This window comes from Hippocampus zosterae, chromosome 1 (genome assembly GCF_025434085.1).
Source record: "Hippocampus zosterae strain Florida chromosome 1, ASM2543408v3, whole genome shotgun sequence".
Classification (NCBI taxonomy): domain Eukaryota; kingdom Metazoa; phylum Chordata; class Actinopteri; order Syngnathiformes; family Syngnathidae; genus Hippocampus; species Hippocampus zosterae.
In genome coordinates, this window is record NC_067451.1 from 30,829,300 (window position 1) to 30,847,388 (window position 18,089).

Sequence of the window (18,089 nt, forward strand, 5' to 3'; positions counted from 1 at the left end):
TATAGGCATGTTGTGCCATAGAAAGCGAGAGGCAAATATTTACAGTATTACACTGAATGCTATATGCTTTATTTGACTTTCAGCCTTTGTTTGGTTTTAAAAGTAGGTTCCAGAGTTCCAAACACTGAGAGCACAACTCACCTTCCCAGGTAACTTTAGTCCGACGGGGAGTCGTCTTGTTGTCAGAGAGAGCAACAAACAAGACATGGCTGAGGTGAGGGTGATGGCAGCAAACACAAGACCCCAGGAGAGGCTGCAGAAGTAGCAGGAGCTCTCAGCAGAGGTGCAGACCAGAACATGAACAGACGCAAGCAGCAAGCACAAGAGGTAAAAGGGTAACGAGAGCAGCGCCGACATGACTGGAAGGTCCACGGCCGCCGAGCTGCTCAAGGCTTCAGGCATTGCCAACAGTAAGACCAACAGCAGCTTGGAGAGAACAGAGTAAATTGTTGATACTGTATTAGTACGAACGAATGGTGGAGGTGGTACAGTGATTGCATTTGAATAAATAGTAATACATTTTTATTTGTGGGCGCCTTTCTAGGAACTCAAGGACACCTTGGTCAATACAAAGTTGTCTTCATCGTGACGGTACAGTGTTTTGTGTTTTTATGTATTACAGCAAGAGACCATTTGACTTTAAGATTTTAAGAATCCTAAAATGGTGATTAAAAATTGCCTGTGCACCTAAATTCATGTTTTAGGATGGCGGCAGTTTGACCCTGAAATCTCTATTTCCATGATTTCCGATAAAATAATTTTTTACAGTACAAGGTGAGTGATAAGTAACTCCCCATTTTAAAGTACTTAATTTTTATTCCTAATATTGATATAATATTTTCCTTCAATTTTGGGTGTATGTTCCATGATGTACGGAAGTTAAATGGATGCTCTTGTTTTCTTTTCGGACTGATTACTCAATTTAAAATGTGGACGTTTTTGGAATGACGTGAACTTGAACTCCGAGGGAAATCGGCTGATTCAGTTCACATGCGGCTAGAAAACCTGGTGAAAGCTTCATAGAAAACTCCATATACACTTATGATTTTCATTTACTATAATTATTGAGAGTTTTCATTTATATTACATTAACATGACAGCGCTATTTTTCTTTCATGAAAGCATGTAACCCCCAAAATGCGTGTTTTTTTTAAGGGGTTCTGGAAATGTATTCCAGTAAGCCTGAATGGCTTGTGTACATCTTCAGAGCTTTCGAGCAACCACTGACATTCAGTTACACAATGCCATTTGAGAAAAAAAAGGCTTGCTTACCTGAAATGCGAAGACCATTCCGGCAATCATGGAGTACAGGTCGTACTTTCCCAGCTGCTTGCTGAGGGCTGAGCTCATGGCAGACAGGGCCTCCAAGTACTGCTTGAGGACCTTCTTGCCCATGTTGGTCAAGACCTCTGATGTGTTTCCCTCCAGGTAGCGCTTCATCCAGCTTCCGTGTGCCTTCTCAGCCACACGGTATTGTTCAAATCCTGCGTCTGCATCAGGAAGAAGGCAGCAATGTTTTATACAACTGTTTTGAAGCTGAGGAAAGGTTGGCGACATCCCCCTGATCAAAATCAATTCAGTCCGTGTGTAAAATTCATCACTGCATGTAGGTATCTAAAAAAACATTTATCAGGAAATGAATTTCACAGGCATATATCAAACTGATGAAGGGATAAACTTGTTTTGAAAGAACGATTAACATGATTGCTTTTATGTAATTTGTGTTGAACAGCAATGGGCGCCAATTGATACATTAAGTTGCCATATCTACAGGCTCAGGATTTACATGATCACTCAAAGAAAAGATCTCATAAGAGAATTGTTTTTCTCAGTAGTGCTTTTGTAGTGCATTGAAGGGCACAATAATGCAGTAATTGGACAGGTACATCAATGAATACTCTTGTTCTCCTTAAATAATAGTAGTACAGTATAACACACGGCATCTCAGCAGCAAAGGTGGTGATGAATGGTGACTGGGAATTTGCCAGACAGAGGGGTTGCGAGCAATATTAGAACCTGGAGCCACAGGAATGAATCATACAATATCGATGTGCCTGTCTCATGCTTGATCAGCGAGTAATTAATGGCCCTTCAAAGATGCCGCAGGTTAGAAACACAAGAAAAAACACAATAAGAACATGGAAAGGATCATTATTATTTTTTTTTCTTCATTGCTCCTAATCTATTCATTTCTACATCTCTCAGCCTCACGGGCTCAGGTAACTGAAGAAAGACTATCTCAGCTATTGAAGCACTGGACGAGAGGCGGGCCACGGCCTATCAAAAAACAACCGGTCACACTCACAACTATGCACGACACTTCAGCGTTTTGGCATGTGGGAGGAAGTTTGAGTACCGAGAGAAAATTTTCGAAACCTGGATCCCCGGACGGTAAGACAGACATGCTAACCACTGCTCAACCGCACTGCCCTGCCAAACTGCATTGTGAGAAATGTTCCTGTAAGGTTTGTTTCAACCCAGTCAGTCAACTTTGACCCTACCAAGCTACTTAATAAACATCTCTGGTGCAACAGGAAGAGCTTTAGAGTTTTATCATTGTAATATTCATCCGATCTGGTTATCGGGTTGACATTGTTGATCACCATTTGACTTTTTTTTTCAACCTTTTGGATCATATCATGATATCTCTGGGTGCGAAGGACGACAATCGAGATAGAGTAGTCGGTCCAGATGCGAGAGAGAAAGGCGGTAAGGTAGTGAACACATGGTCCTGAATTCTGGTTTGATCAAGTCGTGCGCATAAAAAGTTGCTCGATTTATTTGTTCTCGAACAACAGCACGTCTACTTTTTTGCTGAGCGCCTCCAGTTCCCCTTTTGGGCACATTCATGGAAATGTGGAACATTCATGGGAAAACTGGACGAGAATACAAAAATGTGTCGCTATAACATCTGAATGGGTCTCGCATTCTGACGAGATGAACCTAAGAGAGAGAGGAGATATGAACACAAATTGTCATTCGGTGTGATTGTGAGTGCGAATTGTTGTTCATCTCTGTGCCCTACGATTGGCTGGCAACCGGTTCAGGGTGTACCACTGCCCGAAGACAACCGAGATAGGCTCTAGCACGCCTGCGACCCTTGTGAGGATAAGCGGATTAGAAAATGGATGAAGCACCAAAGCATCGAGTTCAAATGCAGACTCAAGTGTTGATCCATGTTTATAGCACAACCGCAGTCCAGCCGTCACTTGAAAGTGACGCAGGATTTTTGCCCAACCTAGTTCCTATTCAGTGAGCGGAGAAATGTGTAAGAATCCACTTCTTATGAAAATCAGTTCTGGAACAGTGGGGATGAAGTGCTGTCCAGGGACCAAACTATTTTTATATATTGATTGAAAAAGTAAAGTTCTATTAACGTGCGTGCCGCCCGTACAAATTAAGCCAGTTGATTTTTTTTTTTACCTTTCTCATAGTCCGAAATGCTGTCTTTGAGCAGGCAACTTAGCTGGTGGGCATTGAGATGCAGAAAGCGCAGCTGGTCCCGAAGTGAGCTTTCTTCTAAAACACTCGGAATAACATGGCCAACGCTGTTCTGAGATATAGGCAGGCCCAGAGACAGGGCCAGGGTTGGGGTCAGGTCAACCTGCTCAATTTCATCAGGCTTCTCCATTCCAACTGACGGGGCAGGAAAAAAAAGCACATGTAATCGATTTATTCAGCATTATACCTGAAAATGTGATTACGATTCACAGAAATGAAGTCATTTTCTTGCATTATTCTTTATTTTCAAGTATGTTTGTTTCACTGTTGTTTTTTAAATCAGAGATTAATAGTGTTGAAGGGTTGACATTTTCTATCGAGTTGTTTCAAGGAATGTTTTAACCTTTGTCCCTGACTAAAATGTAAAAGCTTGACATGAGCTCATAGGCATACTTTGCCCCATTGAAGTAACACGAAACTATTCCAACAGCACAAAATGTTTGAAAGCATAGCTTGCTCCTCAATGTAGACGACTATAAGGATGTGATAAGGCACCGGCCACTCATTGTTATTCACTCCACCTTGACTAAGGCTTGATGGAAGGTGAAGAAAAACAAAGAATGATGCAGCGAGCTTCAGGCCAGGGATGTTTTGTTTGTGAGAAAGTCTTGGTACAAGATACATACAATATGTATAAACCTAACACACTGTTAGTGTGACCACTACATCTGAATTAAGACGTTCAATTGTTACCGTCAAAAATACTGCGTGAATGCTTTCATTACAACACCTACGATGACATTATTACCACTACTGTTATGGGGGATTTTTATTGATTTTTTTTTCTTTTACATTGATGAGTGCAGGTGACATCGCGGAGATGAGCGTGAAGGCTGTACTTTCAGTTTTCACATCATAACAGCTTGTTTGAGAGTAAACCTAGGCGGTAAACCAGCTCGCGAAACATGAATCAGCATAACACTTTCAGCAAAAACTAAGACCCATCTGTTTACCTTTCCTCTTGAAGGCAGGGCTTATGAGCACCAGTGGCGTATTGACTTCTGGTTCTGAGGAGCCTCCGTGGCTACCGGTTTCTGACATCCCATGGTCCGCGCACAGAACAAGCAGATAGGGCAAAGATCCTTCTGCCTCCTACAATGATAATAAACCCCAAATTTAATGGACATAAGGTGCCCAGATTTATAAAAACAAAAACAAAACAACCCATTGCTTTAAAGGCCAATGGAATCTAACAGTAAGGACTCAAAAAGTCTGCTGGTTTACGATGACATTCCAACCATTACACAACTGCCTTGATGTGAGGAGTGTGTTGGAATTTGCCACTACATGTAATTTGACATGAATGTTGAGTGCAGGTTACTGAATAATGGTTCCCATTAAAAGAATGCTAGTATTTTCTTCAATTTCTTTCGCTATTTCAAGTTTTTAAAATCCTCATCCCTAACTTACACAGTAATATTCAACACTTTTAGCAATTTACTATGGCCATAACAACGGCAACAGTTTTATGAGGTGCTTGGTATTTTATTTCAAAGTTCTTCACACAATGGAGCTTAAAAAAAAACGTAAAATATCAGTGATTGGACCAATTGGTCATAGTCTAATTTCATTATGGAGCCGGCATCATTTTTATGACTACCGCATTTTGGTGTCGCTGATTGAATTCATTATCAAAATTGTCACGTGTACCTTTGAAATGAGGGCACCGTGGATCTTCTTCAGAATATCATCCATCTCCATCAGTTTGGGCTGGATCATCGAACTGTGGGGTCCACTAATGTGACCAATGTGGTCAAGGCCAAGGTAGTGGAGGATGAGAATGTCCCAGTCATCCCTCTTGAGCGTGCTATCCAAGTGGCGGGTCACATTGTTGTCAACCTGGAAGACACAAGATAAAAAGAATTAAGAATGAAATGGTACGTGCTGGTAGTTAAAAAACAAATCGAATATCCACGCCTCCTTAGTTTGACATAAAGTTCATGTATGTACTGGTATGTAAAGGTCATGAATTGCAGGTAATGGTTTATCATTTGTGGAAGTTTTTATGAGAAGTTAACAGTCTGGCCAGTAGGATATTTTCAGTTATAAAAGGACCCATCTTCCATGTTTTGTAATTTTGTCATCTTTGGCATGTTCTTTTGTTACTCTAAATCTGAAAAAATGAGCACCGCTGATTGAACGCATGTTAACAGCTTTTACTCTGCTCTGATATTTCAAGTAAGACACTTCAGCAAACAGCACTAAGGGGTCATTTTGCTGTAATCGCAATTCAGAACTGCCCTATCTGTAATGCAGTTTTTACTTGGACTTAAATCATACTTAAGATAAGATAAGCTAAGATAAGAAATCCTTTATTCGTCTCGCAATGGAGAAATTCCCAATTCACAGCTCATACCTGTGAACCTGTTTTGGAGCGCCAACCTGTATAAACTACCAAAAAAATCCTTAGAAAGAGCAAAAGATCCAAAAGATACCAAAGCATTTTATATGTCAAACTAACGGCAGAACCCCCCCCCCCCCCCCCCCGAAATTTTCAATGATATTTATTGTAGATCTCCATAATACAATGTCTGGTTAATGTCTAATCATCATTCTACTGAGTTGCATTACTGTGTTCAGAGTTGTATTCCTGCGTTACTTTTTCACCAACTCCAACTGTGCTTCTTTTTACTTCTCTTTCTTGTTGTTTCAATTGCGCAATATGAATGATATATTTGTTTCCTTGTAGAACTTGCTTGTACACTACCGAAGTATGCAATGAATACTCTGCTGTTTTCAACTAGGAACCACGTGATTTACTGGAAAGTTACCGGAAATTAAGGCATTCGAGTAGACTAGCACCATTCTGGACAAAAGCAAACGGAACTACCTGTTAGGGAGGGGGTGAACGGAAATTTTCAGAATCCGTATGATTTGTGCAATATGGCCATATATGCAAGATTCACCACAAAATCCGTATGAACTATGGCTAAACCGTATGAGTTGACAGGTATGACAGCAGCGAAGTTATGAAAGGAAAAAGTAGAAGAACAAAATATAGGAGCTCCTGGAAAGGCAATCACCCTCGCGGCGCCATCTTGAAGTCAAAATAACAAAATAACACAACATAATACACAGACAGTCATGCAATCTTAATCACTTTTCTGGCAGACTTTGTTGTTTGAAGCACTTATAGATGAAAGAGGAGAGGATCAACGTGTCCTTTCACCAGTGGATCAGAGACGTCATGCTGAAAATGAGCACACGTCTGCTACAAGCTAAGTTTTGAAAGCAAACAAGCTGTAGCGTCCATTGACGAAAAGAGATCGTCTTACATCTCCTGTCCCACGTAATCTGCTTCAACTCCAAGCCGCGACTCCCAGTTCCACAAGGCATCAATATTGTATTGCATTGTTCCACTGTCAGCGATTGGCAAATGCATGTTGCGGAACAATATCAGCCAAGCTACAAAAGTGAACAAGTATACTGTTGAACACACTGCGGGCCTTGTGTTTGGCTCAGTTGGTCATGTCGAATGTGTGAACTGCTCCAAATGAAAAGAGATGTCATTTGTGTTTGGACTCCTATTTTTCGAGTTTCGTAAATTGGTAGTTCATCAAACAATTGAAAGACAAACTGCCTCAGAGCGACGCAAAACACGGCCGCCAATTATGTTAATGACAAAGTGATAGAGAAATCTATGAGCAAAATGGTATCATGCTTAAAGTTTAATTTAATTTGGGCACATCTAAACGTTTGGGTGCGTATCCAGCGCCCCCAAATGCCTGGCGCAAAGGCGCCGGTCGTCTGGGCGGAGGGCTTTTGAAGTCCACAATTATCACGTCAATGCAAGGGGGCGAACAGAGGGAAGAAGGCTGGACTCGGCCACAAAATGGGAATGAACAATTCGGGAACAAAGCGTTGTAGAACTACAAAAGACGATTTGAGAACACCTGTCGCGCCCAGGCGACATTTGTCGTCTGCAAAGTCTGCAACAGATAGGCGTCAACGTACGGGTGGTTCAAAGCTTAAACCAAGGTAACCAATCACGACCGAGGGGCCGGACTCCTCAAGGTTTGGAGACCTTCAAAAAGGAACTAAATACATTAGCAAAAATGCTTGCTTGCTTTAAAACCTCTCAATTTTTTTTTCCTGAAACAAAGTGTTTTTATTTTCGCCCATTATCTGCTGCAAACCTTTAGTTCTTTCACCTGGTTTTAAATCTTCTGTAGTTATGTGAACTGTCTCTGAAATGTAAAGAGCATTGCAGATCAAATCTATTATCATTTTTATGATTACTCATACAACATGAAAAAACTGTAGATGAAACTATCAAGTCCATGTAATTTCAGATTCAGAGCACAAAACAAGCTTGGGAAATGTTTGCCTGGTGACTAATTCTGCTGTACAATAACTAGTGACTCTGCACCTTGAATGAGGTGCAATCATTTTGAAGACACACAGCTCCCATGTGATAAAATACATAGCTAATACCACAACAACGACCTCACACATTTTCGCCAAATTCAGCTCATTATAACTGGCAAACTTACCTCAGTGTAGTCGGACACAAAGGAAATTGTGCCATCGTACTCGATGAAGTGTTTGGGGAAGAGTCGCACCCATGTCTCATCTCCATAAAAGATCATTTTTTTCCCCGCTGTTTTGGCTTGCCAAATCAGATTGTCTTCCAATAAGGCTGGGGAATTTAGATTCGTCACCATATCAATAAAGCCCGGGATACTGCCAGTGGTGAGAGCCTGGGGAGGGATATGTTTACGTCATTGTTTAGAAAAGTAAGATAAGATATCCTTTACTCGTCCCACACTGGGTAAATTTACAGCCTCCAGCAGCAAGAATGTATTTAGAACACAGTTTCATGATGCTGTAAAACCCACACAGTTACATCAAGTAAATGCAACTAATTGCGAGGACTAAGCAGAAAATGTATAAATATTTTATTCATTTTAATGGTGGGGAAACAGACTATTAAAAAAAAGTCAGGAGATCCTTTATTTTGCATCGCACAGAAATTCCCACAATACCAAACTTTTTTTTTTTGGGCCACAAATGATGAAATAAAAAAGAAGACACCAGCGACCAAGAAAATATCATCGCAGCAGTACAAAGGCTGTGTGTAAGAGCGAATATAGCCGAAAATGAAGCAATGAAGCAATACCACGATAGGGGACTTTACCACTTGCCTGTAACCCATTTTATAATCGTTTTGTGTTGTTGAAAAACACAAGCTGCAATATGGAGTTACTGTTTATCATCTTATGGATGTACAATGCCACGTAGCTCCTTTTAAAATGTCCACTTAGCTTGTCCTTTCCCTCATAAACTCTTAGCTGGCATGTTTTCATTACACAACATCATGTCTCACGTATCAAAAACGCTAAAGGCACCCGGGATCCTAATGAAGCTAAATGATACAAAAAATGGAATGGATGTATTTAAAACACTGCCTATACAGTTCATAAGGGCTTTACAATGGCAGTTGTGACAATTTAACTCACAGAAAAAGGGGACAGAAATCATCTTTTGTTGACGTTTTTATCTTCCTGTTAACAATGATGACCTGATAAACAAAATGATATGACAGTCAATTGCTTCAAAGAAACTAAAGCAAGGATTTTGCTTTTGCTTATTTTCGGACTCCGTTATTTACTACAGCTGTCAGTGCGACAATCTTTCTGTTGCCAGGGCCGATGCGAGCTCTCTGCAAGAGATGGATTGCTCCCCCTCGATTTCTTGAAAATGCAATTTCAGGGAGGTTCAAAGTCTATTCAAAGACTCAGACTATGATTGGAACAAATAGAGGCTCTAGACAAGATTGTGGAACAATCATAAGAAGTGTGCACAGCCCAAAATGTGGTTACGAGCGATAACACAATAGGTCAGCTAAAAAAAAAAAGTGTCGGCTACACTTTATGATCCTTCCAGTCGCCAAATGCTGGTTGAATGAATTGGACCAGTCGCTCATCACCATGCTAATTACTGCCCCACAGTGTTTCTCTGCTCCCCATGTGTCTCTGCTTGAATGTTGAATGCAATATCAGTGGGGCACACACGCTCTATAGCTGGCACAGCGGGGGGAACTTGTACAGGTGCCCAAACGTTGATGGAAAACATCAACATTTTTTTTTTGTCTACTGACCAATCAGAAGTACAACCAACCCAACAATATCGCAGCTGTGGTCGTGTGCATAAAACACCCAAAGTTTACACCTCTGGATGGTTTCAATTTAGGGTACGCCAAGTAGGGATGACCGTTGGAATAAATGATCTTGGGGGAGGAGAGGCCGGGGAGATTAACCATTGAGAACTGATTAGACCGTCTCTTTTGGAATGTTCTGAGCTTCAATACCAGCATTATATTGAGCAGAATAATGCTGCGCAGAGAAGTTGCACGAGCAGCGACATCACAGTACCTCCCGTGCTATGCTTTGTTAGCAAGCAAACTAGTTGAAACTGAATTAACAGCACCTCTGCTTGTTGACACTCAGATTTTCCTCTTTTATGATCAACATTTGTCGTTTTTGCATTCCTACAGCAATTTCATTTTTTTGGGGGGGGTGGGGGGTTAATTAGATAATTCGGCTCACTTGAATATAGATTGATGTAAAGCAATTGATCGTTTGGTCCTCTATGTCCACACCCCTGAGGCAAATACTCAATCTTTAGACACCCACCACTCAGAAGGAAAAAAAAGGGGAAAAAGGAGTATTTAGTTTTCGGTTACACATGATTAAAATGTATCAAACTAACAGATGGTATTTGTTTATTTTTGAGAATGACAAGGGAGTTGTTACATAGGTTTAACACATTTCATTTGACATGTTTGAATTAAGTAAATCCAAAGGCCCATTTTTTTCAGTGCAACTAGTTGCTGTCATTGCTGCTGCAGTCATTATCTGAATTTACAGCCAAAATTGAGTCTCTCAGAAATATGTACTGACAGCTGTGCCAGTCAGAGACGGGCTCAACTGGCCATCTCTGAATAGAGAATGGAGAGTGAGCCATTTCAATGCCAGCTTCTTGTCAAGAGGTGTACCACATTGCTGTGGCTTAAACGATATAGACTTATAGAAATTTTTTTTTTCCCATAAATGCAAACAAATGCACTGGTGTCAAATTTAGTGGCCCAGTCACAGTGCTGTGATGATTTACTGGCATGTGTCAAATAGGCTGCAAAGCAGAGACAGGGGTTCGAATGTGCTCCTAGTAGGTTTATGCTGCTACCTACTGGTAACATACTTCATTTCAATGCTGTGGCCTGTAGTGAATAAAAACAAACATTTCCTCAAAAGACCCCCACCCCAAAAAGACCCAAATAAAAATGAAATAAATAAATACAAAATAAAATAAGAGGTCCGAATACATGTTTACCCTGATCTTGATTATCTATTATATGGTTCCAACTTTGAAACACCAGTTTGAGAATTTTGTTCTCCATGTGTGACAGTGCAGAAGGTTCAATGACATGGAAGAGCAAGACAGAGCAGCACTAACTACTGCTGCAACATAATTGCACACCTCCCTTGAATGATTAACGTCATGCTACCAGCTCCCCAAAAGACATTTTTACACGATTGTCCAATAGTAGTGATGTGTTCCTTTGCGCTCTAGCCGTCAGCAAATGTGTCCTTTATGGATTATGGTGGAACATCTGTCTCAATCCTAAAGGCCAGCTCAATCCCGACCAGCTCATCCTCCCATTAGATCCTTCGTGACCCCCTAAACAGAAGTATCATGACTCTTGACAAATTGCAGAAACACCCCCAAAGTTTGGACCAAACAACATTTTGTGGGGGCAAGATCTGCCTATGAAGACACACAGTAACACAGAATTCATACCACACGACATCAGCATTTGATATTTCAGGTCCCTGCTGCCCATATGAGAATATAAACACTTTTTTTACCTGACATGATAATCTGGACGCTCAACTGCTGTTTTATTTTGAGTCCTTTTTTTCACAACAGTGCACACAATATCTCGCATACAGGCTTTCCCAGTCTGCCCACCAGCTGTCATATATAGCAAGAATGAGTCTTTCTGGCTCTGCTCGCGCGTTGACTCATCTATATGTGAAACCTCACCAGTATATTATCAGTTAAAGTACAAATGGACAATTTTTGCACTTTAAAAAAAATCACTTCTCTGCTTCAAGAAAAAGTGGCTGAGCTTAACTACCTATGACATCTTATTAAGTGGGAGAACTGGCACAATGGGTGGCTGATTTTTTTTTTCTTTTTTTTTTTTGCCGCACTGTACTACTACCAGCCGATGAAACAACTCTCACTTACTTTGATCCTGGGCATGGTGACAGTTGGAATTCGAGCTTTGGAAACATAGCTGAGTGTTGAGCCTCTCTCCACCAGGTGTCTTGTGTAGGGCATGTACGTGCGACCATTGGCTCCAAACACAAAGTCTTCCCGCAGTGCATCGACTAACATGATTACTACCCTTTTGAACAACGGCTGCGGGACGTGAGACGAATTGGGCGAGCTGCCTGTAATTCAAGAAACATACTTCATCAGGTTTTGGTTGATGAGTGAGGACCACCCACCCGGCTGAACTTACCCGACAACGGCTCCATAGGTAGTTCTTGCCTGATCTTGGACAGAGAAGATTTGACAGGTACAGGGAAAAATCCCCTCAGGAAGAGTGCAACCGCCAGAACTTCAAATATTAGAATTATTGAGGCAAATGCAGACGAACGGAGTTTCATTTTTTTACGCTGGTGATAACACAATGCGTGTGATAGTATGAAAAAATTGCTTTGATGAGTTAGTTAGCAAGCAACATAACACGTCGTCGCATATTTTTTTATATTAAATTAAAGCCTCACATATAATTGCAAACACTACACTGCATAGAAGACCGTAACAAGAGAATTCTTAGTTTCCCTGTAATTTTTAGAACACAAACAATACATCGGTGTCACCATTCATACACAACTTCCGCAGTTTTTGTTGAACTACGGCAAGCACGTTGGGCCAAAAATACCGACACGCGCGTTAAATTACTTAAAATATAAAATAAAACATCCACAGCGGCAGATATCGCACGCATTAAAATGGGTTGAATCCCGTATCCATTAGAAGACATAATTTTAAAGAAAACAACAGTTGCAAATGTCCTTAATCTGGACATATAGTAAATAGAGCCGACCCAGTGATGTGATCTTTTCGGGAAAAGAAGAATAGATTAAATATTGAATAATTACGATATTTCAATTACTATTAAGGGACAAAAATAACAGTTAATTTATCTGTGCAATAATATGAGAAGTATAAGCAGGATCAAATAAAATGCCCACAGGTCATTTGTGTCCTATTGTGCCATATCACACTGCAGTAAGTACAGTATTTTTTATCCGCAAAATATTATAAATATAGGTATAGATTTCTGCTGTTTTGTTTATGTAAACGAATTATATTTATTTGTAGGCAATAAATCCAAGTGGGTAAATGTATTTTTGCTGAAACTTGACGAATTCAACTTTTAATGCTATTATTTGCCAGGTGTATAAAAGAAAAAAAATGTACACACATTTTCAGTACCATTTTATTTAGAAATGAACAATGCAGTCTCACCTCCATGGAAACATATTACACACACGTGTGTGTGTATATATCTAGATCTAGATCGTCACTTTCTTAAAATAATTGCCCAAGTAATTTTTTTTTTCAGAAAACATGAAAAACTGATCATCTTCTATATATTAATAATTTCATTTCAGGTGTAGATGTGAATGATCTGTTTAACTAAGGGTTCAGCCGATTTTAGCATAGTTGGCCAGCATCCTGAGGTGATAAAAGAAAAACCTTTGTCAAAATTGAACTTAGGTCATTATTTTAAAGGCTGGCGTATATATATATATTTTAAACAATGCAATTACTCTAGTTGTCTTTCCTCTTCAGAACATTAATAAAAACATCTTTGGGTACGTCCACGTTGCCAATACGCCTCATCTTCTTTTTGCCTTCTGCCTGTTTTTTCAGGAGCTTCATCTTGCGTGTTATGTCACCTCCATACTTGCAACAAATAATGCTTAATTTGTGAAAATGTCATTACAAATGGCACAGTATGAATAGAAAAATAAAAAGGACACTTACACATTTTGCGAGGACATTTTTTCTATACGCCTTTATCCTGAAAGAGCCACACAATGGGATGTTACTTGCCTAAAGGAAATTTTTGGTGTATAGTAAATAAACCGCCTTTTACTCACGTCTCTCTTGCAATGATTTTACTTCCAATAGACGCTTGTACAGCAATTTCAAACATTTGCCTTGGTATTGAATCCTTGAGTCGCTCACATATGGCTTTTCCTGTGCTGTATGCACGTGCTCTGCAAAGAGAAAACAACAATAGCAAATCCGCAAAAACACATTTGATACATCCGTGTCCTCAGCAGTTCATGGCAGCAGCCAACCAAAAGTGCTCGTCTAAAATCCACACTACTCTGAATATGCAGTAATGAATTACAGAAAAACAGAGATGTATACAGGTACCGGTACATCTGAGATACTGAGACTACCCAAGAAAAAAATGATTTAAGTACTGTTGTTCAACTCAAAACATGAAACTGGTAGATTCATTAAACACACAGAAAAAATACTTTTCAGTCAGCCAAATCCTACCTAATTACATGTCATTTTGACTTGTGAGACAGTGAATGAGTATTCATTAGCTGTAAGCGTTTGTCATCTCAAAAATAAATAAGAAAATCATGAAATATTTCACTTGGTGTCGTGAATCTACATAACATTGATTTTATATTTATTCATGTTTTTATTTATTTCCTTTGAGATGCACCTGTAAGTGCAAACCATCTCAGGTCAACAAAATGATGTACACGAATCATAAAAGACCATAATTTCAAGAATAAAACATGTCTTATTCAAATACGCACAACAGAATCAACATAATGTAATGTAATACTCTAATGTAATGATATCCCTTTGAATAAGTGTCTGATGACAACTCGAGAAGGAACAGAAAATGTGTTTTACAGTGTCCCCCGCCTTGAAATCCCATTGCCTTGAAAGAATGATCAAGTAAGACCATGCTGGGCACAGCTCCAAGGACTGTGGCAGACACGGTTGGGGTAGCAGCCTTCATCAGTGTTTTGAAAGACTTCAATTACCAGGATGTGCACTTGCTTCTCCACTGGTTTTGGTGCATACAATAAGCACAACTTCTGTGCGTCATCACTTTTGATCTGTGACTCCATTGTCCTTGTCTGCTACGTAACAGAAAATGTAACACTGACTGCCAAGTCGACAGTTTTGGTTTTTTTTGCATGTGACCCTGGCTAGCCAATACATTTTATACTCTGTAAAGTATGACTAATTGCAAATTTCTCCAATGTGGGACAAATAAAGGTTTTCTTATCTTAATTTCAACAGCAACCAAGGCCCTTTTAACCCTTGTCGTGAGACTGAGGCTGGTGATTCAAACCCAAAAAGGGATTTCTTTCCATGGATTCATGCAGAATAATGACAATCATCCCATCACGACAAAGTCAAGGGTGTTTTCATTTAAAAGATCCAGTGTGAAATATATGAGACATCTCATGCATGCCCTTGGTAATCGCTAAACATAATGTAAACCCATATATGGGCAACCTGTTACATGTCACAGGTGGATGGATGCATTTCACATCTTCTACAGCAGCGTATTTCAAATGAATTAGACACTGTTGACAGATTGGAAAGTCGGCAGTCTGCTTTTATAGGATCGTAGCCCAAACCCAATTTTTGTTTGAATGTACAACTTTTCCACGATTTAGCTCATTGTTGCCTATGAGGTGTGACTTGTTGAAGTTTGAAGTTGGTTGTAAATCATGGAGCATGGAGTTTTCCTGAGACTTGTGAATGCCAGTGAAATTCATTTGGGGGGGAGAAGGGGGGCAGCCCACTTTATTTATATGCTACATATTACTGTATTTGCATGGATCATTGAATCATTTGGATTTGCCTTAAATAAGGTGGTACGTCAAACAAATTAAGGTTTTAGAAATTAATGAACCAATGGGGAGTGTTTTGTAACACCGCACTTTTGTATAGTTTGGCTAGTTGGTAGAGGGAAAAAAAAAATATTCATTACGCAAAATCTAACCTCTGCTGTATGAAACCTACCTGTGCACAATTGTGGTGAGTTCTTCCACCGGGCGTCCATTCAAAAGAATATCCATCTTTATGAGGTCAGCAGCCTGATAGCCTGCATTTTCATAATCAAAGCTAGGAAGGAGAATGGATGTCACATGTTGAATACTTAAGAATGCACGTAGACAAGGACAGGGTGGCCATTGGGAATTTCAGGAAAAATATGCTCATTTTCCCGAACGGCCAGTGTCTATGTTTTGGCACATGACAGCCCATTGAGGACAATTTTTCACCGCATGACGGCACACCATCGACATTTTTTTAAAATGATTGTTTCATTAATTCCTCTCATACTCCTCACCCTTTAAACACATGACACGAGACGTAAAATTATTTCTTGTCATTTTGGCAAATTTTCAAGAATGAAAACGGACTATGATCTTCCATAAATTATTTTACCTGGCATATCCAGAAGAGAGGGACTTGAGTAGGTCATAGAAATCCATAACAATTTCATTTAAAGGAAAGAGATACTTCATCATCACACGATGGTCATCTACGTACATCATATTATTCTGGATTCCTCTGCGATTCTATGTGGGTACAAACAACACAATTTTAGTGTGTATGGTTTTGTGTGTGTGTGTGTGTGTGTGTATGTGTGAGTAAATTACAAAGGCAGAAAAAATATTCAAGTGCATGTCTGTTAAGCAGAATATATGTAAAGGCGGATATTAAAAAAAACAAACTTACCAAGCAGAGAGTCATAATCTTGCCAGTGTATGTGTCGGGTGCTAAAATGGTCCCCAGCACCATTGGTTCTACAGTAAGTACTCCGACACTACCGATCTGTCTGGAAACTGAGCTGGGTTCACTACTGTGATCTCCTCCTTGCCATGTTCCTGTAACAAGTGCCAACAAGATCTACAAGTGAACACGAGCCATTATCTTCAGTTCCAGTTTCTACTGATGCTCTCATATGTAAGAAGCACAATTGAAAACTGAGATTAAGTCAACTCCAGTGCGTTTAAAAATATAGTTCCAGAGACGAACCATTATGGTTTCAGGAATGGACGGATTCATGAATATGACAGGTACACAAAATATTTGGACCTTAAATCTTGACAAGTGGAATGATAAACCATAAGCGGGAAATATTCTATAATAATATATTCTATATATTATATTTAGATATAATATATTCTATAATATAAATGGCCTGAGACATGTAAAGAGAACATAATCGATTACACCCTTCATGTTTCATTTTAGTCTACAAGCACTACCAGACAACTACGTTAGCATATCATTAATTCAGTCTTGGAAACTTTCATTTTGCTTACAGTGACTGGAATGTAACTCTTAAGTAAGGGTAGGAAATGCGGTCTGGGAGCAACTCTTACCTTGATGAGTTTAGCTGACGAGAGCACCGCCTTGTAAGGTACCGTTGGTGCTGTTATGATAACAGAGGCGTTGTATTCCTGTTCCAGCCTTTGATTAAACACCTCCATATGAAGGAGTCCCAGGAAGCCCAGCCTGCGGATTCCCACTGCTGTTACATTACATTCATTATAGGAGAAGCTGCTTGTTGATTCACCCATCAACACCTAAACATGTCAGAACTAGTCTGAAACATATGACACACATACTCTTTAGGTAGTGATTGTAAAACCAGTTTGGTACTGACCTCCAACCAGCTCCAAGCGCCAAACTGCTGTCTCTCTGCACTGTGACACTTGAGTCGTTTAATGTCAGTCTCTCGATGGCGCTACGAAGGCCCGGGTATTCTGACTGGTCCACTGGATACATACCTGAGAAACAAGCGAACCACAGCTAAATTTAGAGGTGGTGGTTGGTGGGGCAGCTAAGGGTTATAATAGTTTGGGATTTTTCCTTTCTCTATCTCTATATATATATATATACATATCCATCCATCCATCTTCTACCGCTTATCCGGGGCCGGGTCGCAGGGGCAACAGCTTTAGCAGGGAAGCCCAGACTTCCCTCTCCCTAGCTACTTCTTCCAGCTCTCCCCGGGGGATCCCGAGGCGTTCCCAGGCCAGCTGGGTGACATAGTCTCTCCAGCGTGTCCTGGGTCTTCCTCGGGGTCTCCTCCCGGTGGGACATGCCCGGAACACCTCACCAGGGAGGCGTTCAGGAGGCATCCGAATCAGATGCCCAAGCCACCTCATCTGGCTCTTCTCGATGTGGAGGAGAAGCGGCTCGACTCGGAGCCCCTCCCGGATGACCGAGCTTCTCACCGTATCTCTAAGGGAGAGCCCGGACACCCTGCGGAGAAAACTCATTTCGGCCGCTTGTATCCGGGATCTCGTTCTTTCGATCACGACCCAGAGCTCGTGACCATAGATGAGGGTTGGAACGTAGATCGACCGGTAAATTGAGAGCTTCGCCCTTTGGCTCAGCTCCTTCTTCACCACGACAGACCGATACAACGTCCGCATCACAGCAGACGCTGCACCGATCCGCCTGTCGATCTCTCGCTCCCCCCTGCCCTCACTTGTGAA

The 18,089-nt window shown here is 40.5% G+C and overlaps 3 protein-coding genes across 4 annotated transcripts in view; all 3 read right to left on the bottom strand.

Moving 5' to 3' along the window:
• The window catches only part of pigg (phosphatidylinositol glycan anchor biosynthesis class G), a 38,695-nt gene extending 25,917 nt beyond the window's left edge, over positions 1 to 12,778 (bottom strand). Inside the window, exons 1-8 of the mRNA XM_052073517.1 lie at positions 12,032 to 12,778; positions 11,755 to 11,960; positions 7,995 to 8,201; positions 5,152 to 5,340; positions 4,455 to 4,593; positions 3,424 to 3,636; positions 1,273 to 1,490; positions 142 to 426 (exon numbers count right to left, since the gene is read on the bottom strand). Coding sequence (XP_051929477.1) covers positions 142 to 426; positions 1,273 to 1,490; positions 3,424 to 3,636; positions 4,455 to 4,593; positions 5,152 to 5,340; positions 7,995 to 8,201; positions 11,755 to 11,960; positions 12,032 to 12,179 — 1,605 coding nt within the window. The 5' untranslated portion in view covers positions 12,180 to 12,778. The remainder of the gene's footprint in view (positions 1 to 141; positions 427 to 1,272; positions 1,491 to 3,423; positions 3,637 to 4,454; positions 4,594 to 5,151; positions 5,341 to 7,994; positions 8,202 to 11,754; positions 11,961 to 12,031) is intronic.
• LOC127607743 (uncharacterized) overlaps positions 1 to 18,089 on the bottom strand; it is a 207,336-nt gene that overhangs the window by 150,370 nt on the left and 38,877 nt on the right. The window lies entirely within an intron of this gene.
• guf1 (GTP binding elongation factor GUF1) overlaps positions 1 to 18,089 on the bottom strand; it is a 105,394-nt gene that overhangs the window by 79,565 nt on the left and 7,740 nt on the right. The window contains 9 exon segments of the mRNA XM_052074369.1: positions 13,353 to 13,488; positions 13,570 to 13,606; positions 13,686 to 13,805; positions 15,598 to 15,699; positions 16,024 to 16,157; positions 16,318 to 16,386; positions 16,389 to 16,466; positions 16,968 to 17,100; positions 17,252 to 17,375. Coding sequence (XP_051930329.1) covers positions 13,354 to 13,488; positions 13,570 to 13,606; positions 13,686 to 13,805; positions 15,598 to 15,699; positions 16,024 to 16,157; positions 16,318 to 16,386; positions 16,389 to 16,466; positions 16,968 to 17,100; positions 17,252 to 17,375 — 932 coding nt within the window. The 3' untranslated portion in view covers position 13,353.